A 26,386-nucleotide genomic window follows, 5' to 3' on the forward strand; every position below is an offset into this window, starting at 1 on the left:
TCTATCTATATTTATAAACATGGAAGTATCTGAATTAAAGCTGTTATGTTTATAAATCAATAATAATTGTTCTTACATAAATACCAAAATAATAGATTGCCAAATAATTAAGCAGTTTGTCTTGATACTATTCAGACCACTTCACCCCATAAATTTCAGCCACAGTGGTATTTACACATAACAGACATAATAAAAGAAATAAAACTAAGAAAATTTAGTTGAAATTAAATGTGACTCTGTGGGCACAGAAAAGTCTAAAAAACCACTTTTCCATTTCTATGGGAATAGAATCTTGATAATACTCCCACAGCATCACAATTTCTTTTCCACTACATATTTACATCCATGAATGTTATAAATATGCGCTATATATATTTTCTATATTTACAAATATACACATACACACAAACATACTTTATTCTTAGGCTCATTCACAAACATGCATGTCAATCTGCACAGTATAATCAAAAGATACTTCTTTCCTTAAGTGATATTCATTTATAACTCTTTGCTCTTTTGTGCAAAAATATCATACAGATTAATATTTTCTCTCTCTAAAAAAACCCTCTTTTTTATGTTTTATGTTTTGTTAATTTACAAGAAAATTATGAAACATAGTTCATTCACAAATTGAAAATAATTACAATGTTTTTACAACAAGGCATTGCTGAGGTTTTAAATTGTGGCATTCTTTGAAGCCATCGTCTTTCAGAACAAAGACATTGGTAAGTTATTGTTATTTCTTGATATTTGCACTTTTTAATTACTTATATGAAATATGTCATTACAAGTCTAACATTCATGCTAGTCAAATAGTGTTTGTGTAGAATATGAATCTTTCTATTTTATCTATTTTTTTTTTCCTGGAAAGTCTTTTATAGAATGGTTGGGAAAGTTGATTGAAATTACTGTTTTAGAATATTTCTGGAAAGTTTTTCACCAGTAAGAAAAAAAAAAAAAGCTGAAGAAATAAAGTGAGGCAAAATTGAAGAAGAAGAATTTCAGCAAGTACTCAGGAGAGATAACAGCAAATGCAAGAGCTATTTTAACTTATCTCCTAGTCCTTTGGTATTTCTTTGCCTCATGAAAAATGTTCAATCCTTTAAAATATTGATTATACTCTTCCATTAAATATCAGCTGTGGTCCTCCATTGCTCATGTTGTCTGTCATTTCCTGTTAGGAAAATAAAATTAATTAAAATTCACTTTCAGAATAAGACATTAATTTGGTTAATTTGTTTACAAAACAGAAATTTCAAGCCGTTGAAAAACTTTCTGAGTTTGGGGGAAGGACAAGGATTAATATTGCTGATTTTGAGAAAATGAAATTTCAAGCCATCTTGGAACCCACGAAAATGCTGAAGTGACAGTCTCTTAGACCAAAATCTTCTACCCACCAGAGTTTACTCTCTCCTCAGTCCCCTCAGTTTCCCCTACCATTCCTCATCTCTGTTTTGGAAAGACCTCGCTAGATAAAAGATGCTTAAATACCCAAGTTTTTCCACTGTATAGGTTTGTCTGTTGAGCATATCAACAAAATGCCAACAGATGCTAAGGGGTTACCTTTACTGTGTAGAAAACTCTGTGGCCTTTTCTGAAGAACTGAAAAAGGCAACAGAAGGACTGCCTGTCTGTAACTGAGCAACACTAATAATTCACAGTGGGACATACTGCTTTTCACGGCATTGTCACTCATACACTGAAACAACAAACTGTAAAAGCTCTTACACATGTTTTTTAAGAGATCAATTACTCAATAGTTAAAAAGGAAAGCTACATGAGAAGGCAACAGGAATTTTAGTAAAAACGATGAACTTACTCAAGTTTCATTTGTAATTTTAGAAAATATATTAATTTAAGAAAAATTCAGATGCTTTGAATTCATATGTTTTGTTGAACATTAAACTCTTCCCTATACAATGAAAGGTAATAAGGAGCTGCGAGGCCCAGTCACACTTATAATGGTTAGTGGATCATATTATAAATAGTATTTAGGCAGAACTATCTAAAAATAGATGAAAATATTCCACGCTTGAACAAGCCTATTTGCAAAAGTGCTGTAACAAAGACTCCAGTAGAAAGAGGTTTTCTCAATGATCTCAAGCCTATCAGGTATGTCTAATGTCTGTGTCTGGGTTAAAAAAAAAAAAAGAAAGTAATGTGTTTGCTTTTGTAAACTTTAGAAATTCTTCCAAATCTTTATTTCAAAAATGAAAAGATATCTATGCCTCATTTTTATTCTCTTTTTAAAAATTCAGTACAGGAGAGAGAAAGTAAAATAAAGATGTTTACTTCTTACGTCTTTGGTGGTTCTGGAAGTAGCTCAGGAGAGTCAGGGAGGGACTGGAAGGTAGGAATGGGTTTGGTTTTGGAACTATGCTTTTGAAAACTTTGGTGTCTTTTAGAACATCAGGTAGAGTATCATCCAAAAAAATTCTGAGAAAGAAGACAATATACAAAGAAGACCCTTCCTCTTCTCACATCAAGACCCATCCCCGTGTAAAGTGCCCGGCCCCTTACAGGCCATAGGGGTTGTCTTATAAGTGGGTATCCATTATATGTACCCTGATTAAGTGCTGAGGAATTGCCTGAAGCCTAAAAACTTAAACCAGTTTAGGGTTAAGTCTCCGATAGAAAGTGAAGTTCTTTAGGTGCCAACAGTCTGCCTTTATGTCTGGCAGGGGCTCAGTCTCACTGAGAGGCCGGCTTTTGCTAGAGCTATGCTCACAGAAGTAGGTCTACAAAAACACTGGGGTTACTGGGATGAGGTTTAGTTTATTGATGAGATACATGATTTGAAGTTCATTTTAGAACTCGCTATTGGTGGCAAGAAAAATGGAACTGTCTCTCCAAAATGATCTTTAACAAATCTACTCATCCACCTGTAGCTCTTCCTTCTAGTAGGACAAAAACTATTTTCTAAGGAATTTATAGAAGTAGGATTCTTAGATGCCTTTTCCTCTCCTAAAATAGGTTTGCATTCAGAAAGTGTCTTAAAAATAATAAAAACTTAATCTAAGGTATAATCATTTATTGCAGGATTAAGGGAAAAAAATCAGTTTTTAAAAATCTTACAGAAAGAATTTTCTTAACTAAATTCACCCTAATATGGACACAGTGAAATCACTGATAGGAAAAACAGTTAAAATTGGTTTTTAAATGGACGAGTATCTTCCGTTTATTTGCAAATAGGCATGTCCACTTTGGCAAAAGATTATATTTTAAATCTGGCAGGATTAAATGACGGTTGGCAAATGGATATACTTTCTGCAGTTGGGCCATATTATCTGTGTAACTTCTTATATTTCTTATTATAGTATTTAACCAAAGTAAGAATGGTAACTATTTTAAGAAATCTGAAATATATGAAATAAATATGAGCTGTCTTATACCAAGTAAGTTCACAGGAAGAAAGCTTCTACACATAAGGTTAATTGTGTTAGTGTCAAACTTAGGTTATCTACCCATGCGGCTTTGGCATGAGAGCGATACAAAGTTTGCCTTTATCAGACACATCTATCATTAAAAGCAAAACTCTAGTCTGTGAACGATGATACGGAGTCAGTCATGACGTGGCAGAGAATAAAGAAGTCATGAATCATCCAAGCAGAAATGTGTTTGGATGCTTACAGGCAGGCTGAATATTTTAAATACTCAGCCAACTTGCACGTTGCAAGACTCTGCCATGTTGGTTTATGTCAGGCCCTCAAAGTAGCTCTCACAGAAGCAGTACTTTGAGGAGCAATATCACAGCATCAGTTCAGACTGATCTGCTGGCATCATGGCTTCCTTGAAGAGGCAGTGCTTCCTGCAGTGACATTACAACATGGTAACTCCCTAGAAATCAGCGTACCTTGTAGGTAACTCTGGTGTCGGGGGCACCACCGGGCAGCTGGGCAAGTCGGTTATTTCAATAGCCCTCAATCTCTAATGTAAATATAACAATCATACAATAAATATTGCACAAACATACATACAAAAACCGAAATCACACTAGTATAAAAATAGACACACAAAAGAACCATTATCCAAATATATAATGATCACCTCTTTTCAACAATCCATTAAATTACCAGTCCTGCTCTTTGGACTATGAACTCTTTTTGATGGACACGTGTAGAGCTGTTGAAAACTGCCTTCTTGGAACATTTCAAGAGCATCTACCCTCCTTATTTGAGTGTATAGATTGTATATGAAAGGGAAACACATAAACTACAGGGTATTTTTCTCCTCTAAAATCACACTATAATTGTATAGTGTGTAATATACAAGCAGTAGTAGCATGCAAGCAGTTGTATACTACCTGTAACTCTTGCTACTCTTCCTTCTAGTCTGTTGTTATGCAGTTTTATTTCCATGATATCCAGTGAAATACGACGTGGCCATTAGCTTAGTGAGTTTATTCTACAGTTGTTCTATCCTTTCTTTAACAGATCCCATAAGCAGGAACTGAATTAAGAAATATGGGCCAAATGTAGAAGAAATACAGCGTGTGTGCATACTCAGTCGTGTCGGACTCTCTGTGACCTCATGGGCTGTAGCCCACCAGGCTCCTTTTTCCATGTGATTTCCCAGGCAAGAATACTGGAGTGGGCTGTCATTTCCTACTCCAGGGAATCTCCCTGATGCAGGGATCAAACCTGTGTCTCCTGCATTGGCAGGTGGGTTCTTTACCACTGAGCCCCCTGGAAAGCCTCAGAAGAAACACACACAGCTCATCGTATCATTTGTCCTTTGATGCAATAATTATAACTCCTTGTTTGAATGAGTTTCATGAAACAGTTATGCGGGGGATACAACAGTTATAAAACAGTTATTTAAATGTTCATATACAGGCAAAGCTACCCAAATATGCATGAAATTTAGACGAGAATTAAATGAAGCTTTATGTGTGTTATAATATCTGCACTGATAGGCAGGGCTTTTTGTTGCCTTATTACAAGATCCCTTTATGCTTGCAAACCTAATTTACATAATCAAATGCATCTACTTACAGGCACAAGGGGTAAGTTAGAAAGGGAAACTCATTGGATTTCGAAATCTGGCATTATTCAGAGTGGTTTTAGTTTATGTTTTTCCTCAGTATAATACATAAAAATCCATATCTATAAGACATTCAATACTTCATGAGTTCTATTTCAGGAGCTTGTTTTTACCTAGAGGCTACAAAATTATGTTGAAAACAGGTGTACCCAGAATTACAGGGAAAAAATAATAAACTCCTATTCTTGATCCAACAGGGCCAAACTTTTACAAAATCCAATACCTCAAGTTCTCATCTAAAGCTGCAAGTTGATCACCTAGATGTGACTGCAGTCTTCATCACGTGCTAGCAGTGAGAGGAAAAAGTACAAAACTCACTTTCTCAGCCATTTCATGAGAGTGATGCAGAGAATGCTCCCTTTCTGAGAACATCCTCCTCTGTTCATAGCTGGCTAGTCGACACGTGAGCCACGAAGAGAGGGTGCAGCCTCCGATCCCAATGCACGCGAGAGACATGGAGGCGAGATGCAGGGGGTAGAGGGAAGAGGTCTTCTTCGTCACTGCCCGGAGGAACTGAAAATTCAGGATGCCCCCAATGAGCCCGCAGATGCAGCAGGCGGAAAAGAGGATCATCTGGTGAGAAAAAGAGGGGCCGGGGGGTTAAAGTGGAGGAGGTGAAGCTGATGAGCACACACTGCACATCAGGGATGGCTGAGCTACGAGGAAGAGAAGGCGCTCTCGATGCTTCTTGGAGCACAGAGGCCATCTTTTTGCCCGGCTTCTCTGCACTCTGACTCAGTGGAGAGGGCCTGCCCTGCAGTGTCTCAGGAATTCAGAGCCAACTATATAAAGGCCAGGGATACAGCTTATGAACATTCTGAAGTAAGTGAAGTTTATCTGATAGTAGATTCAGATTAAAAGAATATTTGATATCTATAGTGTGCCGCTATGCCAGGAGTGTGAATAGGTAGAATCTCAATTAACCTACCCACTAATCCTGAGAGGTAACGTACATTTGGAAAACGAGTGGTAAGCAGTTAACACTGTAGTTCAGGGACTGAAAATCCATATTTTCAGACTCAAAATCCAAACGTCTTCTCACTGAATTGTTATTAGTTCCACTTAGCTTCAAAACTTTGTACTCCTCTAACTGTGTGAGCTTAGGGAAGTTAGTTAACTCCTTTTTTTTTTTTTTTCATTTATAAGAATTTGATTGGTTTAGTATCTGTTTTCTCAACAGGCAATTAGGGAGCCCCCACCTCTGAACTGGCTCTTTATTTTTCAAATCTTGTTACTCTGTGACACCACCCAGAAGATATAACAAAATACTGTTTGGTGGATTGCTATGGAGAAACGCAGGATGTGGCTTTGCTTTTGATCCTACTCTCGGTTTGCTCTGGGTCTCTATTAATAGAGCTTGGGGGATTTTATTCAACTTAAATATCGCAGGATCCCTGGCAGAATCAAGCAAAATGCCTTCTGTGTAGTAAATGTTCTGGGCATATTTAATAAATTCAATTGAATATTTTAATAGCTTTAATGGCTTTATTATGTAATTTTTATCTGGGTTCAATCCTCCTATGGGCTTTCATGATACTTTTCAGTGTGATGCTAATTTAACAACCAACCTTATTTCCATCTTTCTCTGGGATACAGTCTCTATTCTGGTCACCTCCCTGGTCCCTCAATAGAGCTTGTTCATTCCTGACTCAGTGATATTTTCATTTCCTGGAAACTATTTTGCTTCTTGCTTGGCTCCTTAAATGGAAGACTAACTCTTACTTCCTCAGAAAACATTCCTGGACATCTCCTCTGGCATAAGTCCACAGGGCAAACAGCTATATAACTTTAGTATTTAATTTGAGATCATTATAGATTATTTTCTGTCGATAGTTAGTTGAATTTAGCAGTTACTGAGCACCTAGCGTCTATTAGGCCATGAGTGAGGCAGCAGCTGTCATTACAAGAAAGAACAGCTCATAGTTGTTCCTCTTGAGTACGCTGCCGTCCAGGCTAAGAGAAGATCCAACATTACAACATGGTATGTCAAATAGTAAGAAAGAAGGATGAAAGGCTGCCCTTGGAGCAGGGAGGAGGGGAATTCAGCCCAGTCGGGGGTTTCAGACAAAGCTTCCTTGACAACTTATCATCTAGGCTAAGTGCATGTAGTTCCCAGCAAAGGGTAAGTAAGACTGGATGTGTGATATAGCACGGTGGGCAGAAAGAACTACTAGTTTGTTTTGTTTCTCTAACTTAATTCAGCATTTCTGATTGTGTCAGTCTTATATTACTTATCACCAAAACTGAAAACCTAGTGATGGATGAGTATAATCTTTTAATAATTGATTAAATACAACACTAAACGTCAATTACCAAACAAACGAATCATCCTCAGTGGGAAACTGTAGCTCACAATTTCAAATAGAATCAATCAGTTCTATTTCCTTTTAAAGTATATTCAAATGGCATGCTGTTACCTGGGAATATATTTTGGTGTTTACTCATTCTCCGAAAATATGGAAAGATATTACATCCTAGCCTTTTAATAATTACTGTTAATTAATAAAACAAACAACAAACGTAAAGGATTATTACAGGAAAACACTATCTCTCCTGTTATTGCCATTAATTCCTTAAGGACATGATACTTCATTAACAAATACAGATAAAACATTTTTACTCAAGAATTAAAATGTTAAAATCTGTACCAAGTTTTTAACCATCTACTATTTTCAATCTGAGATATGTCAAGTGAAGAAAGTCTCACATAATTTGATTAAAGTGTGGGGAATCTTTGACAGTTAATGTCTTCTATGGAAACCCCAGATGGTACAGGAAGATAAAGTAGATGGTAATTTCTAAAAAACTCAGATCTTATAATTTTTTTTATAACTTAGAATTAGAAAAACAGAAGATCTGTTTAAAAAAAAAGACACACCTGTTTTTCAAAAAACAAACAAACAAAATAAAACAATTTCCGTTTTCTTCTACTATGAATTGAGTGCTTGTGTCCCTCCAGAATTTACTATGCTGAAGCCCAATCCCTAGTATTAAACAGTATTTGGAGGCAGGACCTTTGGGAGATAATTAAGTCAAGACAGTGGAGCTTCAGGAACCAGGTCCATGTTTTTCTAAGAGATTCTAGAGAGCTCTATTCCAGGAGAACACAGCCAGAAATGTGTAGCACAGAAGAGAGTCTTATTAGAACCCAACTGTGCTGGCACCTTTACCTGAGACTTCCAGCCTCCAGAACTGTGAGAAATGAATTTCTGTTCTTGGTGAGCCTCCCAATCCATGGTGCTTTGTCCGAGCAGGCCAGGCTGACCTCCATGTCTCTCCCCCGTGCTTCCCACCCCTACCACTTTAAAGGGCTTCCCTTTCCTTCCCCCACTTTCTTTCCTTCTTTCTTTTGTACCTTCTCTCCTTCCTTCCTTTCTTTCATTTTGTTTTATCCATGTTCCAAGAAATCGTTAGTATACAGCCATAGAGAGACTTGATAGAGAAAAAATGTAGAAAGTAAGAAAACCATGGGAAAGAGTGATGGGGGAATCACAAATGCAAATTACAAGCCTCCAAAAAATGTCTATCTAAACATTTCCTTAAAATAATTTTTAAAAATCACACCTCACATTTTTGAAGCAATGGGGGCTTCATCCTTTTTGTTGCAATAGGTACCCTCACTAAGAGAACTATGATTAGAAAAAGGAGTTAAATAAAGGACTGCATAGTCCCCCTTCCCTGGCCTTCTCCTTTTTTTAGTCTCAAAGACCACTTTCTAGGGTCCATGTACAATAGTAATGTTGCCAACTTATAAAGGCCTATGTTATTTCCTATTGTCCTCAGTAAAATAAACATGACTTTTTTTCTACTTTCTAATTCTAAAAAAAATGTCAAGAAAGACAGGGGGATCCATACTTCAGCATGCTGGAATCCTTCTCTAGTCTACATCAGAGTTAACTGGGAGCACCCCTCAAGACACAAGACAGTACCATAAAACTTCTGAGAATGCTGACATTCACATTCATAGTCATAAGATAAAATTAAATTTAAAAAATCTTTGGGAATTAACTGCAACTATAACAACACAGCTGTTTTGCTGCTTTGCACAATGAACTTCACAGTCAAAGCCAGCAATCTTTAGGCTCACTTCCATATCTAAACAGTTAAATTTCCCATGAATTCAAGCTCTGTCTTTTTTAGCTCGATGAAGGATTCCTGTGTCTGGAAGTCTACAAATGAAAAGTGGAGACTTCCATCCACAGAGGTCATTAAGGGTTGCAGATTCATGTATTTAAGTGTATCAAAGCTTTTCTTTCTCTTTTGTCACAGTCTGTAATAATCTTAATGGTTTTCTTTGAAAAGAAAAAAAGTCAGAATTTATTTGTCAGTCTTCTTTTTATCTTAAGTGAGTAACATTCAGGATATGAAAGTTGGCTAGCCATCATTTCCCTTTCTGAGTTCTTACATTTCAAACAGTTCAGTGCACAATACAAACATGGCAAAAACTTACGACAAGTCCAGATTTTTTTTTGGCGCACAATATTCCACATATGCCACAAAGAAGAAACTGAAAAGGAAAAGAAGAACAATTATTTCACATCCCAAGACAAGAGGACTTCCAGTTTTCAGCTTATAGTTCTCTCATTCACTTGTTTCAAGGAAGCTTGAAAATTTTACATTCCCATCAAAAGCTGAAAGGAAAAATACCTCATTCTAGAATAGTAATGGATAAAAATGCAAACGCTAATGGAAGTTTTGTGCAAAGTTGATATAGGTGATTGTGGAATTTAAGAAAAACCAGAATCTGCTTTACCCCCAGGCAAAATGATGAAGTAGGTGAGTTTAGAGTTTCATTCCTCTTGTCTGCTTTCACTGTCTTCTTATCCCTTTCTGTTTTCTCAGGGAAAAGGTGAGATGGTACATTCATTCATACTAAGTTATGAGAAATCAGTGGGCTGTGCTATAGGAAGCAAATGTATCACACATAAAAGGACAAGGCCCCGGACAGGAGATATTTTTCTATAGAAATATTCTTTGTACATCTTAAACTATGTCCGGTAAAATAGCTGCCTCCTCATTCTAACAGAAATACTGTCCTTGTGGATATGTCAGAAGAACACAGGGGATGAAGCTGTCAGTGGGATGTAATTTCTTGTAAATAAGCACATTGATGACATAATTGCTTTGCAAAAGCAGCTGCATCAAATAGTCTGCCAGTGACACACTAGTATACATTTGGGTTATCAGAAAGTGGTAAACTGCCTAGTTTGTAGAGGAACGTTTAGGGCCATTTGTGCATACTTTTGCTGGAAGTCAACCATAGAAGTAAAACAATACATTCATTAATAAACAATAAGGGCTTTCAGATTAGCAAAGGGAACAATGAATATGGTTACACTTGTCTTCATTTGATTTTTCTTTTAAATGTTATTATTTCAAGTCGGAACTAATAATATAAGTGGTTTTAACTGAGTTTAAACGGTTAAACTCTGAGCATATTTTAAAATATATACATCAAAATACTCTAAGGATTATCTGAAATATGTAATATGTTAAACACCAACAAAATTTGATGAAAAATAATTGGTAAGAAAAATTTACCTTTGCAGAGAAATTTCCATGCAAGAGAACAAAATGATTATAAAGCAGGCAAAGATGCAGCAAAATAGTTAGATCAGGTAACACAAGGATATATAAGAATTTGGTATATAACTAAACACAGCAGCAAAGTCACAGACCAAAATAGAAAATACAAATACTAGTACATAAAATTATAATTTTGATAGTAAAAGATACTTTATTCTGTGCCTTTGCTCTCAAAGGCACAAAATAAACTGGGATTATATTCAGAAAGCATATAATAGGCAAAGGGTCATCATACTATATAAATAAAGCTAATAAAATAATTTTAATTCCATTAAACCATGAACCGAAAGAAACTCACAACTTTATAAACACTGCATACTTGCAGAATTTTCAGAAGCCTTATAAAGCAAATTCTGAGTAACAATTTCTAACCTCCTCTACGTTCTAGGTCTTGATGATCTTGTCCTCACATGGACCCTTTCTTACTGATCTCATCTCTGACCTTTAAAGGTTATGCTCAAGTCATTCCAGTTTGGACCAATTCTGTTCCTCTTAGTGGTTCCAAGCTTCCAGTCAGAGCTTCAGATGTCCTACGTCTGCTCCCCTGACTAACCCATTATTACCCTGAAAGTCCATCAAGGAGAACTCATTCTTGAAATAATTTGAAAGCAGTGCAGTTTTGTGTTCCTTTGATCTTTTTGAAATCTATAAACATTGCCATGATTTATCCACAGCAAAGCCCAAGGGGACCTCGGGACCCTAAGCAGAGCTCAACCTAACTCTCCATTCACTGGGTTGGGACAATTTAAGTGCAATAAAATTGCTTCTTCCTAGTGTACCTCTAAGAAACAGAAGGTCAGATTTGGGAGGGAGAAGATAGAGAAGGAAGGGAATCCAGAAACGTTTCTCCACTCTCTTGCAGGCCTGCAGCATAAATACTGCTGGTAGAGAATCCAAAATCCACTCTCTTTAGAGGAAACTGTAACCTGAGCTGAAACTCCAGTACTTTGGCCACCTCATGCGAAGAGTTGACTCATTGGAAAAGACTCTGATGCTGGGAGGGACTGGGGGCAGGAGAAGAAGGGGACAACAGAGGATGAGATGGCTGGATGGCATCACTGACTCGATGGACTTGAGTCTGAGTGAACTCCGGGAGTTGGTGATGGACAGGGAGGCCTGGCGTGCTGCGATTCATGGGGTCGCAAAGAGTTGGACACGACTGAGTGGCTAAACTGAACTGAATGGGAAGGAAAATAGATCATGCAATTCTGAGGCGGGTTTAAGGGACCCTGGCTTAGGTTTAGCCATCACAGGTTATAGAAAAGAGTTAAAGAACAAAAAGCAGTGAATAATCTTTTCTTTTATTGGCTAGCTTTATTCCAAGTCATAGCACCAGAAAGGATCTTAAAAGATGACTTAATTGAGCCCTTGCAGTCTGCACATAAGAAATGAGAGGTCCAGACAGGTTTAGTCATTTACTTAGGGTCATACATCAAGGTCACAAATCGCACATAAAATCAAAGGCTTAAGTGCCTGAAGTGAAGTGACGTGAAGTGAAGTGACGTGAAGTGAAGTGACGTGAAGTGAAGTCGCTCAGTCGTGTCAGCTCTTTGCGACCCCATGGACTGTAGCCTACTATGGTCCTCCATCCATGGGATGTTGAGGCAAGAGTACTGGAGTGGGTTGCCATTTCCTTCTCCAGAGGATCTTCATGACCCAGGGATCGAACCCAGGTCTCCTGCACTGTAGGCAGACGGTTTACCATCTGAGCCACCAGGGAAGTCCTGATTAAGTGTCTAAGTTAACTTATTTCTAATAATGCAACGGGAAGTGAAAGTGAGTCACTCAGTCATGTCCGACTCTTTGCAACACCATGGACTATAGCCCACCAGGCTTCTCTGTCCATGGAATTCTCCAGGCAAGAATACTGGAGTGGGTAGTCAGTTCCTTCTCCAAGGGATCTTCTTGATCCAGGACATAACCCAGGTCTCCTGCATTGCAGACGGATTCTTTGCATCTGAGCCACCAGGGAAGCCATGTAATGTAAAGGGAATGCTTTTCAAAAGGACTTTTCAGTGTTAGTGAGACTACATTACACTAGAAGATCTAACCAGAAGCATTCAATGACACCTCACCGTCTATAACTGCACTCTTTACCCTTGCCGTTTGTTAATTTTTATTGTAATAAAAATAATTATAAGATTAGCTGATTGTACTACAGTCTAAAATTAAGTCTACCTTACTATATAAAGAGTCTAATATTTTAAGGTACTATTTTTAGTCCACATAACTTTATCCAGGATGCAAAACATTGACCTATATTGTAGAAATTATAAAACAAGTGAAAAACTGATTAGTTTTTTAAAAAAGAAAAACTGATGGTTGGATATTTATGCCTATATCATATCTACATCCTGAATTAGATATATAATTTTACATGAGAATATATAATTTTATTTCTGAGAAGTTAGGCTATTTAAATCCAGGGAGAATTATTTGCTTCGTTCTTACTAGGAAGTTATGTAAATGAAGCAATCTAATTGTAGGACATCAAGGGCAACTATGTAATAAAACTTGTTGTCCTCCAAGTGAAATTTGTTTGATTTCAATTAAGATTAAATTCAGTAGATAACTAAGGCTGTGAATCATTGTAGGATGAAATGGAGCTGTTATGCAATAACATTCTATATTTTGAGTGATTTTCTTAATGAAGGTCCATGGAGCCTTCTGCTATTGCTTAGGATGTAGAAACGCTAAAGAAATACTGGTTTAACAGTAAGAAAAAGTGAATAAACTGCAGACTGAGAACTTTTCGGTAAGTGAGCAGGAATGATGGAAAGCTGAGGGTGAGGCACTGACAAGGGTGAGAAGTTCAGGTGACCACACCCCTCTATTAATGGAATCTGAAAACATGCACCAAAGACAATCATTGTAACAGTGAAATCAGTTCCTCATCAGAATGGCTCCACTTTTCACAGTAACATCCTAAAAGAAGATATTAAGATAAAATACAAGATTTTGAAAGAGTATCTTTTGAAATTGTACTGAACATTCAGCCAATCTCTCATTTACAAAAGAGATAACAAAAAAGATATGCTCATTAGGGCAAAAGAACACCAGGATCCGTACATCCTAATCTCCACCATCCATAATGTTTCCTTATAGGCACAAAAGCCTTGTGCAGATGTGATTAAACTAAAAGAATCTAAAGATGAGAGGATTATTGTGGATTATTCAAGTAGGTGTTAGATATAATCACAAGGTCCCTTAAGAGGAACACAAGAAGGTCCAAAGAAAATTATCTGAAGATGCAGAGACACAGATACTTGAAGAGGCTACACTGCTGCCTTTGAAGGTGATGGAAGAGAGCCATGAGGCAAAGGATGTGGATGGACTCGGTGATGGAAAGGGTAAGGAAATGGGATTCTCTCCTGGAACCTATAGAAAGAGTGTAGCTCTGTAGGCCCATTTTAGACTTCTACCCTCCAGCATTGTGAGAAAGTAAAGTTCTGTTATTTTAAGTCACTAAGTTTATGGTAATTTGTTCTAGCAGCAAGAGAAAACTAATATAGGCTCCAAAGCATTATTTCAGAACACATGTAAGAATTAAAGATTTTAAAATTAAAAAAATAAATAAAATAAAAATAAAACTTAAAAAAAAAAAAAGAAAGAACTAGAAGCTGTTCTTAGGGAAAACAAACAGAGAAAGACATGAGTTAAGAGAGAAATACAGAGCAAGAGCACAAAATAAAGCAAAACAGTAAAATTTTAAAATAGAAACTATTGATTAGAAATGGAAACAGTGAGAAACTTCATTTGTGGGGGCTCCAAAATCACTGCAGATGGTGACTGCAGCCATGAATTTAAAAGACGCTTCCTCCTTGGAAGAAAAACTATGACCAACCTAGACAGTATATTAAAAAGCAGAGACATTACTTTGCTGACAAAGGTCCATCTAGTCAAGCTATGGTTTTTCCAGTAGTCATATATGGATGTGAGAATTGGACCATAAGGAAAGCTGAGCACCAAAGAATTTATCCTTCTGAATTGTGGTGTTGGAGAAGACTCTTGCGAGTCCCTTGGACTGCAAGGAGATTAAACCAGTCCATCCTAAAGGAAATCAGTCCTGAATATTCATTGGAAGGATTGATGCTGAAGCTGAACCTCCAATACTTTGGCCATCTGATGCAAAGAACTGATTCATTGAAAAAGACCCTGATGCTGGGAAAGATTGAAGGCAGGAGGAAAGGGGACGACAGAGGATAAGATGGTTGGATGGCGTCACCGACTTGATGGGTATGAGTTTGAGTAAACTCCGGGAGTTGGTGATGGACAGGGAAGCCTGGTATGTTGCAAGTCCATGGGGTCGCAAAGAGTTGGACATGACTGAGTGACTGACCTGAACTAATTGATTAGAAAAATTAATATCTCTTTAGAATGAATATGCCAGATGATGCTGGCATGAGAGATGGCAGGTTGGAGACAAAGAGGATGTATGTAAAATATTCTAAGATTCTTGTATCATTTAGCAGAATAATAGAAGAGCTAATGTGCTAGATATTAATGAAAAAGTTCAAGTTTAAATGTGTGCATTAAAAAATCAAAGACTAGAAAATAAAAATAAACAGAAAAAATACAGCAACAACAATAAAGATTGAACCAACAGATGTCAGGGAAGTTTGAAAAAGGCAAGGAAATAAAGTGAAGCTAGGTAAAGAAGAGATATGTTAAAACTTCACTAAAATGAATGAAAACCTCTTTCCTTACTGGTTTTCTCTCTCTCTCTCAGCCTTGACCTAGATACTGGTTAATGACTTCCTTATTACTATTTCTTTTTGTCCAAGAAAGATTATTTTGATGAAGGACTAAGAGTTAAAAAGGCTACTGTCGAATTTCTATTTAAATTATGTAATAGAACATTGGGAACCACAGTTGTCATGGAAACACATAAAGCAGTGGTTCTATCGGCTGGCTAGGAGAAGAAGCAAGTGCTGGGCAGATGGGATTACAAAAGACAGTGGGCCAATCGTAGTTAAAGACTGTTTTTAAAATTTTTTTCTCATGTAACATTTAACCCGTCAAGTGAATTAATTTTCACTGAAATTCACTAACCATTAACGAAGATACATTCAAAAATAGAAATAGTTACTTTTTTTCTGCTTCAAGATAATGAGATGAACCATAAATTGAACTTAATGGTTTGGTAACAGTCAATGATTTATACAGTTTCATCAAAATTAGGTTCTTTAAAACATGCAGAAAAACAGAACACACACAAAAATGTTGAGAAATTGATTCAAAGAAATCTATCTCTAATAAAAAGGGTATATTTCTCCTTGTATCTGGGTTAAAAAATGGATGATTTGTTACCTCCAGTTCTTGAATATTTTCACTCTACTTCAATCATCTGTTAAAGAATAATAACTGAAGTTTCTAAAAGGATTATTTTGTAGTTTAGCTCACAAAATGCTAGTAAGCCACAGTGGTTCATATTCTTCTTGATACTGTGCCAATATGATTTTGACCTTCTTATATGACACCAGGCTAGACTCCTAAGGATGTCCTCTCTGTCACGGGCTTCTTTTCCTTTGGGATCATCCCATTTCTTTAGTGAGTCCAATACCAATTACGTGTTGAATGAAGAAAGTTTATCAGGTTGGAAAGCCTGTCTGAAAGCAGAGACTCCCAAACCTGGCTATGTATTAACTTTTACAATTCCTGCTACCTTGACTAAGTAAGAACCAGACTGGGCTGGGACTCGGGCATCAGCATTTCAAATCTTCCCAGATAACTCTGAAGTGCTTTCATGGTCTGGAACTGCATGTGAGGTGTGCACCTGTGCTTTGCCGGTAGGCCTACTCATCTTAGAGCTTTTCAGTGGAGCACTGATATTCTTCTTAATCACTCTCCGTGAAATACCAACAAATATGAGGCCAAGAAAATGCTCTTCAAGGGAGAAAGGCAAAGTCATCGTTTGTAACGTAAGTTCAGAGTGTCAGAGCTGTTTGCTCTCCCGTGGTTCTTAGAAACAGAGACATTATTTCATGATGTTTAAGCTTATTCTCCTCAGCGCCTTCATCATTGCTAAAAGATGTTTCTCTTAGGCTCCTAATCGTCCCTACATTTTCTGTGTTTTGTTTTAGTTAACTAGATCTAGAATTGCGCCTGATAACACTATTATCTGGAAGAATCTGACTAATTTTGTGTCAGGAATTAAGAAAATAGGCATCATAAAGACTTTGATACAAATAATGATCATTTTTAATGATCATTGTAAAAAATATTGGGAGGAAATATGTTGAAATAAGAATATGATAAACAATAAAAACAAACAAGCAACTGAATTAACACTTGGGCAAAATATCTGAACAGACATCTGTCCAAAGAAGATCTAAGGACGGTATGTATGAAAGATATTCAGTGTCATTTGTCATTAAAAAAATCATGAATTTAAACAGCAATGAAATACCACTATGTAGCTATTAGAATAGCTAAACAAACAAGCAGAAACAAAACTGGAAATACTAGTTGTTGGTAGTGTGGAAAACCAGAAATTTTCATTCATTGCTTAATAAGTATGGAAAATGATACAGCTACTTTGAAAGATCTAATGGCAGCTCTTACAAAGCTAAACATAGTCTTTACATGTGATCCAGCAATTGTACTTTAGGTATTTAATCATCTAATTTGCAACTTTATAGCAGTTGTTCATCAATTATAAAAACTGGAAGCACCCAAGATGTCCTTCAATAGGTGAATGGATAAGCCAGATACATCCATGCAATGAAATACTATTCAGTGATAAAAATAGATGAGGGATCAACATACTCAAAGACATGTATGAAATTTAAATGTATATTGCTAAATGAAAAACCCAATCTAAAAAGACTGCATACTGTATGATTCCAATTATATGAAATTCTTAAAAAAGTAAATAAAAGAGATACTGAAAAGTTCAGTAGTTTCCAGGGTCTGGGAGAAGGTAGAGGAAGTTGAATCAGTAACTAGAGGATATTTTTAAGGCAACATTGTGATTATGGTTACAAGACACTACACATTTGTCAAAACACATAGAACTGCATAGCACAAAGAATAAACCTTAATGTATGCAATTAAAAAATCACTTAGAGGCTCATGAAATCACAAGATGGAATGCAGAATATGACAAAGCAATCTACTATGTAACACATTTATGAAATCGTTTCACTGAAGGAAGTGAAAAGATACTGACATGAGTAACTTTGGAAATGAATGGAGTCTATAACCTAAAGGCAAAATAAACTGTATGTAAGCATCATGATCTGTTTGACAAAGTGGCTTCCTATAAGGTTACTGGTTAATAATTCTGATGCTACTAAAATGGAACAGTGGATTAAATGGATGAGGGATGGTGGGAGGTAGGTTTCTTAGTATTGGAGTGAGAGTTTACTTATAACCATGGGGAACAGCCTAGAATGATCTATATGGTAATGGATTAGAGTTGTAGATATTTAGCTTAATATATATAAAGATGGTTGCATAAAAGAACTATTTATAGCTCTGTTTATATACACATTAGTATTAGCTCTCTTGCTCTGTCAATTGAGAGGGCCTAGATGCAATGATACTAGTAGCAAGAAACGCAATCACTCAGCTCTTGGTTTCTAAAACTGTTCTCCAGTAAAAGGAATCATAAATCCTTAGAGATATGTCTGTACTTGGAATGCGACAGGGAAAATATGATACCAGCCATGAGCATGCTATTGTGTCGGAAAGTATGGAAGTGCTCAAAAAACAAACAAAAACCCACATTAACTGAGGTCCGTCAGAGGGATGCAGAAGCCAGCTGAAAGAGCACCCAGTGGTTAAAGCTGGAACAATCTGAGCTGCACAATAAAGTAATATTGGAATGTGAACAGTGAGTAGAATAAATACTCATGGGGCCATATTGATGGACATAAATGATGGATAAATAAGTAAATACATAAATAACTATGTAGAAGAGGCAAATTCATGCAGACCAAATATTTTATGTAGCTACTTAACTCTCAGAGAGGTGTGGTCTACATATAAAGACTTCCTTCCAAAGAGGGTCATATGGAAAAGGGGTTAGAGGAGTCACTTAGAGGAGAGATTTTACAAATACTTTGGCCACCTGATGCGAAGAGTTGACTCATTTGAAAAGAGCCTTATGCTGGGAAAGATTGAAGGCAGGAGAAGGGGACAACAGAGGATGAGATGGTTGGATGGCATCACTGACTCAATGGACATGGGTTTGGGTGGACTCTGGCAGTTGGTGATGGACAGGGAGGCCTGGCGTGCTGTGATTCATGGGGTCGCAAACAGTTGGATATGACTGAACTGACTGACTGACTGACCTCAGCCAGGTGACCATGGTCGACACCAGAAGCAATAAATCATGTAGAGAGTATGTGTCACTGATATGATGTGATGAAAACAGCAAGAATACCTAGTGTCACTTTTCTTGAAGATTGGAATGGAGCTACTATACAACATAATTAGTTAATAGAAAGGGATTTAAGGTATTACAATTGGAAAAAAGGAGATAAAACTATCATTGTTTGCAGACAGTATGATTAACACATGAAATTTTCAAGAGAATTAGCTCTAACATTAATTACAAAAAAGATGATTTAGTAAAGTAGTAAGGCACAAATCAATATATTGAAACTATACACATGTTATTTCATGTATACAAATAATATCCTACTGGAATCTGTAAGGGAAGAAATCCCATTTTCAATAAGAAACAGTAAAATTCTTAAAAATACATTTATAATCAAGTATTAACTGATAAAGATAATCCCTAAGAACATTAATAAATAAGATAATAGAATATTTTTATAAATGGAAAAATACATGATCTTGGATAAAAAGTTTTAACCTAAAAATTATGCTTATACTTCATAATATAATTAGTAAATTTAACATAATTCAATAAAAACAACAAAAATATCCATTTTTAATTGGAAACATGATGTTAAAATTAATGTAAAAGAATAAATACCTAAATTTTGTCAGTAAAACTCTGGCAAAGATGAGAAATGAGGGCACATGTTGACATCAAATATCAAAACATATTATAAAGCCTCAATAATTAATACCAAATGACACTGACACATGAGTAGAAAAATTGAACAGTAGAATTATAAAGCCAAGAGACATACTATGTAATAAAATGGTATCTCTAAACATTTATGAGAAACAGACATCTGTGTATCCATCTGGAAAAATAAATGAAACTAGATATATACTTTATATCACATAACAGGGTAGTTGCCTAATGTCACTTCAGTTGAGTCACTCAGTCATGTTTGACTCTTTGCAACCCCGTGGACTGCAGCACGCCTAATGTACTTAAACTAACAGCCTAATGTACTTAAATTTAAAACAAAATCATAAAAAAGTAGAAGTAAGTATAATCTTTTATTATTTTGAAGTTACAAAGGTCTTTTAATTATGATTTAAGTTCCTGAAATGAAAGACTGATTTGTTCAAAAATTAAAGCAAGAAAATAAGCAAAAAAATCGCTCCATGGCAGAAAATTGTCATGAACAAGTTCAGAATGACAAACTGGGGAAAATATTTGCAATTTATAAACAAAAGACTAATCTCCCTAAAATAAAATGAACTCCTGGAAATCAGCAAGGAAAAGGCTAGCAATCTGACAGAAAAATAGGCAAAGGATATGAACAGATAATTCCCTGAAATACAAATGACGGCTAAACTTGAAAATGCTCAACTTCATCAATAGTGAGACAAATGTAATTTCAAATGAAATCAGATACATTTTTTTCATCTATCAGATTGGCAGGAATCCTAAAACTTGATAACCATGGCAAGGATATGGGGAACCAAATTGTCATATATTGCTTGTGGAAATATAAGTTGATATAGCCTCCACTAAGAGGAATTTAGCAAAGATTATTAAAATTACATACCTATGCATACACATATTCACACACACATACACATATACCAGGGCTTCCCTGGTAGTACAGCTGGTAAAAAATCCACCAGGAGACCCCTGGTTCAATTCCTGGGTTGGGAAGATCCCATGCAGAAGGGATAGGCTACCCACTGCAGTATTCTTGGGCTTCCATGGTGGCTCAGACGGTAAAGAATCCACCTGCAATGTGAGAGACCTGGGTTTGATCCCTGGGTTGGAAAGATCCCCTGGAGGAGGGCATGGCAACCCACTCCAATATTCTTGCCTGGAGAATCCTCATGGACAGAGGAGCTTGGCAGGTTATAGTCCATGGAGTCACAAAGAATCGGACATGACTGAGTAACTAAGCACACATATATACATGTACACATACAGACATGCATATAAAACACTTGCATTAGGGCATGTTAAGTTGCTTCAGTCATGCCCTACTCTGTGTGAACCCTATGGACTGTAGTCTGCCAGGCTCTTCTGTCCATGGGGTTCTCTAGGCAAGTATACTGGAGTGGGTTAACATGCCCTTGTCCAATATAATACACATACATACACACACACACACACACACACACACACATACACATACGTGCATGTAGTATACACATAGACACACATGTATACATGCATATATATATATATATATACACACACACACACACATAATTTGCCCCGTAACCTGCATTTAAGAATTTATCCAGCTGTTATGGCTGCAAGTCTACAAAACAATCTAATTATTTATTCTATAAGTGTTAGTAATGATACAAGAGGAGCAATCTCAACTGTTAGTAGAGAACTGATTAAATTCACTTGGAATGACTCAAAGTTCCAGGCTCCTTATGAGTATTAAAAAAAAAAAAACTAACAAAACTCCCCAGTCTATGTGTTTTCAGAAAGTATATTGGAAAGGAGGATGGCAGCACATATTCTGAAGTCAAGGAGCTGTGCTAGTATCTCTTCAGTCACAACACTAAGGCCATCATCTTGCCTGCTTTTACACAAGGATGCTTTTGCATGTTGAACTGAGTTTGGAACCTGCCACAGTCAGAGCTTTCCGGCACAGATCCAGAAATGCCACAGAGCAGTTTACAAGGATTGAGTTCAGTCCTTTTGAAATAAATGAAACCTATCATGGAGAACTGTGATTGAAGGCTAGATGTAGTTTTATTCTCAGTTAAATATGATGAATCAAACCACTGTGTATTAAAGTAAATACAGCTTCACCCTCAATGACCACCATATCTCATCTTTATTTAGGGAAAGGTTTTGTAGTTCTACTTAATCATAATAGTAGATGAAATAATATTTGTATTTTTAAAAGCATTTTGATATCTCTTAATCCTCTAGAAAAATAGTGGGTTGAAAAAGGGAATTTTGCTCCATAATGGGCAAGTCAATGAAGAAAAGAAATGACAGAGCAGAAAAACAGCTTTGAACCTCATATTACTACAAAAATGGAATTGGATGTATTATTTCATTTGCCATTATGGGTACTCTTAGAGTGAGTGAGTGAAAGTCACTCAGTTGTACCTGACTCTTTGCAACCCAATGGTCTCTGCAGTCCATGGAATCCTCTAGGCCACAGTACTGGAGTGGGTAGCCTTTCCCTTCTCCAGGGGATCTTCCCAACTCGGAGATTGAACCCAGGTCTCCCACACTGCAGGCAGATTCTTTACCAGCTGAGCCATCAGGGAAGCAAAAAAATACTAGAGTGGGTTGCCATCCCGTCCTCCAGGGGATCTTCTCAACCCAGGATCATCTATTTTTATATTTGTACCAGCTCCTCAGACAAAGCTGTGCTATTGAAATAAAGTTTCTAGATGACATAATGGAATTTCAAACTGAATGAATGAATTAGTATGGATACATGAATGTATTTACAGTATGCTGAGGAGGGGCAAAAATTTAGCCAGTTCCAAGATGTAGAATCCTATAAAAAGTATGAAAAGGCAAAAAGATATGGAACTGAAAGATGAACTCCCCACGTCAGTAGGTGTCCAATATGCTACTGGCGAAAAGCAGAGAAATAACTCCAGAAGGAATGAAGAGGCTGAGCCAAAGTGGAAACACCCAGTTGTGGATGTATCTGGTGGTGAAAGTAAAGTCTGATGCTGTAAAGAACAATACTGCATAGGAACTTGGAATGTTAGGTCCTTGAATCAGGATAAACAGGCAGTATTCAAACAGGAGATGGCAAGAGTGAGCATCACATTTTATGAATCACTGGACTAAAATGGACTGGAATGGGTGAATTTAATTCAGATGATCTATATATCTACTACTGTGTGGGTAGTACATTTCTCCCTTGGGAAAAATGGATTAGTGGGCATAGTCAAGGAAAGAGTCCAAAATGCAGTTCTTGGGTGCAATCTCAAAAATGACAATGATCTCGGTTCATTTCCAAGGCTAACCATTCGGTATCACAGTAATCCAAGTCAATGCCCCAACCACTAATGCCTAAGAATTTGAACGGTTCTATGAAGACCTACAAGACCTTCTAGAACTAACACCCCAAAAAGACGTCCTTTTCATCACAGGGGACTGGAATGCAAAAGTAACAAAAGATATCTGGAGTAACAGGCAAGTTTGGGTTTAGTGTACAAAATGAAGAAGGACAAAGGCGAACAGTTTTGCCAATAGCACATACTGGTCATAGCAAACACCCTTTTCTGATAACACAAGAGACTACTCTACACATGGACATCACCAGATGGTCAGTACTGAAATCAGATTGATTATATTTGCAGCTGAAGATGGAGAAACTTTATACAGCCAGCAAAAACAAGACCGGGAGCTGACTGTGGCTCAGATCATGAACTACTTATTGCAAAATTCAGACTTAAATTGAAGAACATAGGGAAAACCATTAGGCCTTTTCATATGACCTTAATCAAATCCTTTGTGATTATATAGTGGAAGTGAAAAATAGACTCAAGGGATTAGATCTGAGACAGAGTACATGAAAACTATGGATAGAGGTTCTTGACACTGTACAGGAGACAGTGATCAAAACCATCCCTAGGAAAAATAAATGCAAAAAGGAAAAATGGTTGTCTGAGAGGCCTTAAAATAGCTGAGAAAAGGAGAGAAACTAAAGGCAAAGGAGAAAAGGAAAGATAAACCCATTTGAATACAGAGTTCCAAAGAAGAGCTAGGAGAGATAAGAAAGCCTTCCTAAGTGAACAATGCATAAAAATATAGGAAAATAATAGAATGGGAGAGACTAGAGATCTCTTCAAGAAAATTAGACATACCAAGGGAACATTTCATGCAAGGGTGGGCACAGTAAAGGACAGAAATGGTATGGACCTAATAGAAGCAGAAGATACTAAGAAGAGGTGGCAAGAATACACAGAAGAACTATGCAAAAAAGATCTTAATCACCCAGATAACCATGATGGTGTGATTACTCACCAAGACCCTGACATCTCAGAGTGTGAAGTCAAGTGGGCTTTATGAAGAATCACTATGAACAAAGCTAGTGGAGGTGATGGAATTCTAGTTGAGCTATTTTAAGTCCTAAAAGCTGATGCTGTTAAAGTGTTGCACTCAATATGCCAGCGAATGTGGAAAACTGGGCAGTGGCCACAAGACGGGAAAAGATCAGTTTTCATTCCAATCCCAAAGAAGGGCAGTGCCAAAGAATGTTCAAATTACTACACAGTTGCACTCATTTCACATGCTAGCAAAGTAATGCTCAATATCTCCAGGCCAGGCTTCAACAGTACATGAACTGAGAATTTCTAGATGTTCAAGCTAGATTTAGAAAAGGCAGAGGAACCAGAGATCAAATTGCCAACATCTGCTGGATCATTGAAAAAGCAAGAGAATTCCAGAAAAACATCAACTTCTGTTTCACTGACTACACAAAAGCCTTTGACTGTGTGGATCACAATAAACTGTGGAAAATTCTTAAAGAGATGGGAATACCAGATTACCTTACCTGCCTACTGAGAAATCTGTATGCAGGTCAAGAAGCAACAGTTAGAACTGGACATGGAACAACAGACTGGTTCCAAATTGGGAAAGGAGCATGCCAAGCTGTATATTGTCACCCTACTTATTTAACTTATATGCAGAGCACATCATGCAAAATGCCAGGCTGGATGAAGCACAAGCTGAAATCAAGATTGCTGGGAGAAATATCAATAACCTCAGATATGCAGATGGCACCAGCCTTATGGCAGAAAGTGAAGAGGAACTAAGACCTCTTGATGAAGGTGAAAGAGGAGAGTGAAAAAGCTGGTTTAAAACTCATCATTCAAAATACACACACTGTGGCATCTGGTTCCATCACTTCATGGCATATAGATGGGGATAAAATGGAAATAGTGATAAACTTTATTTTCTTGGGCTGGAAAATCACTGCAGATGGCTACTGCAGCCATGAAATTAAAATATGCTTGCTCCTTGGAAGAAAAGCTATGACAAACCTAGACAGTGTACTTAAATGCAGACATTACTTTGCTGACCATCATCTGTCTAGTCAAAGTTATGGCTTTTCCAGTGGTCATGTATGGATGGGGAGGTTGGACTAAAGAAAACTGAGCAAGAAGAATTGATGCTTTAGAACTGTGGTGTTGGAGAAGACTCTTGGGAATCTCTTCAACTGCAAGGAGATTAAACCAGTACGTCCTAAAGGAAATCAGTCCTGAATATTCATTGGAAGGACTGAAGCTGAAGCTGAAACTCCAGTACTTTGGCCATTTGATGCGAAGAATTGACTAATTAGAAAAGACCCTGATGCTGGGAAAGATTGAAGGTAGGAGGAGAAGGGGATGACAGAGGATGAGATGGTTGGATGGCATCACCAAGTCAATGGACATGAATTTGAAGAAGCTCCAGGAGATGGTGAAAGACAGGGATGCCTGGTGTGCTGCAGTCCATGGGGTCACAAAGAGTCAGACACAAGGGAGCAACAGAACAACATCAACAACTGCAAGATGTATAACTGGGTGCAATTAGTTTTTTACTGAATAAATTCCAATTAAACTTATAATTTATTTCCAATTAAATTTATTTCAAAATACTCATGTTTGCTATCATGTATACTATCATGTAAGAATTGAATCGCTAGTCTATGTCTGACGCAGGATACAGCATGCTTGGGGCTGGTGCATGGGGATGACCCACAGAGATGTTATGGGGAGGGAGGTGGGAGGGGGGTTCATGTTTGGGAACACATGTAAGAATTAAAGATTTTAAAATTAAAAAAAAAATGAAAAAAAATATATATTAAAAAAAATACTCATGTTTGATCAGATTAGGTTAATTCTCTAAAAAATAATTTAGATGTGTGGACTTTTTAAATGTCACAGCTTAGCTTTGTGGGTTTCAAAAATTTCCTTATCAAGCCTCAGATGGTCTAGAGATGTCAGTATAAGTAGACCTTTCTACAAAAATAAAAATAAGAAACTAAACAACAAAATACCTTGGAACTGAGTGATAATTACCAGAAGATTCTTTTTAAAGATGATAAGGTGCTTCTGGAATGAAAAAATGTTGTGTTCTTTAAAAATGTTTGATTAATTTTTAATTGCATGATAATTTATGTATAACATTACATGAATTTGTACTTTTGGTTCTGTAAAAGAGAAATAGATTTAGGAAAGTTATCAAGGAGTGTATATCCTAGCTGTTGATTCATTTTCTCTCAGAACACCAAGCTTGGCTTCAGTATAGACCCAGAACAGTTTTTTCCCCTTTGGTGAATTTAGAATCTGGACAGTGCCTCAGTACTTTCACGTGAATGCTACTATCCATATCCACTGATCTGATCAATAGTAAACTATTCTGAGTGATGATGGTCTAATCTCAACTTTCAGTTCAGTTCAGTTGCTCAGTCATGTCCGACTCTTTGAGACCCCATGAATC

The 26,386-nt window shown here is 36.9% G+C and overlaps 1 protein-coding gene across 1 annotated transcript in view; it reads right to left on the reverse strand.

Annotated features, from left to right (window-relative positions):
* Positions 1–1,114: 1,114 nt before the first annotated feature.
* The window catches only part of TMEM196 (transmembrane protein 196), a 65,567-nt gene continuing 40,295 nt past the window's right edge, over positions 1,115–26,386 (reverse strand). The window contains exons 2-4 of the mRNA XM_052639168.1: positions 9,494–9,550; positions 5,362–5,616; positions 1,115–1,174 (exon numbers count right to left, since the gene is read on the reverse strand). Of these exons, the coding sequence (XP_052495128.1) occupies positions 1,115–1,174; positions 5,362–5,616; positions 9,494–9,550 (372 nt within the window). The remainder of the gene's footprint in view (positions 1,175–5,361; positions 5,617–9,493; positions 9,551–26,386) is intronic.

Source organism: Budorcas taxicolor, chromosome 4 (genome assembly GCF_023091745.1).
Source record: "Budorcas taxicolor isolate Tak-1 chromosome 4, Takin1.1, whole genome shotgun sequence".
Taxonomy (NCBI): Eukaryota; Metazoa; Chordata; class Mammalia; order Artiodactyla; family Bovidae; genus Budorcas; species Budorcas taxicolor.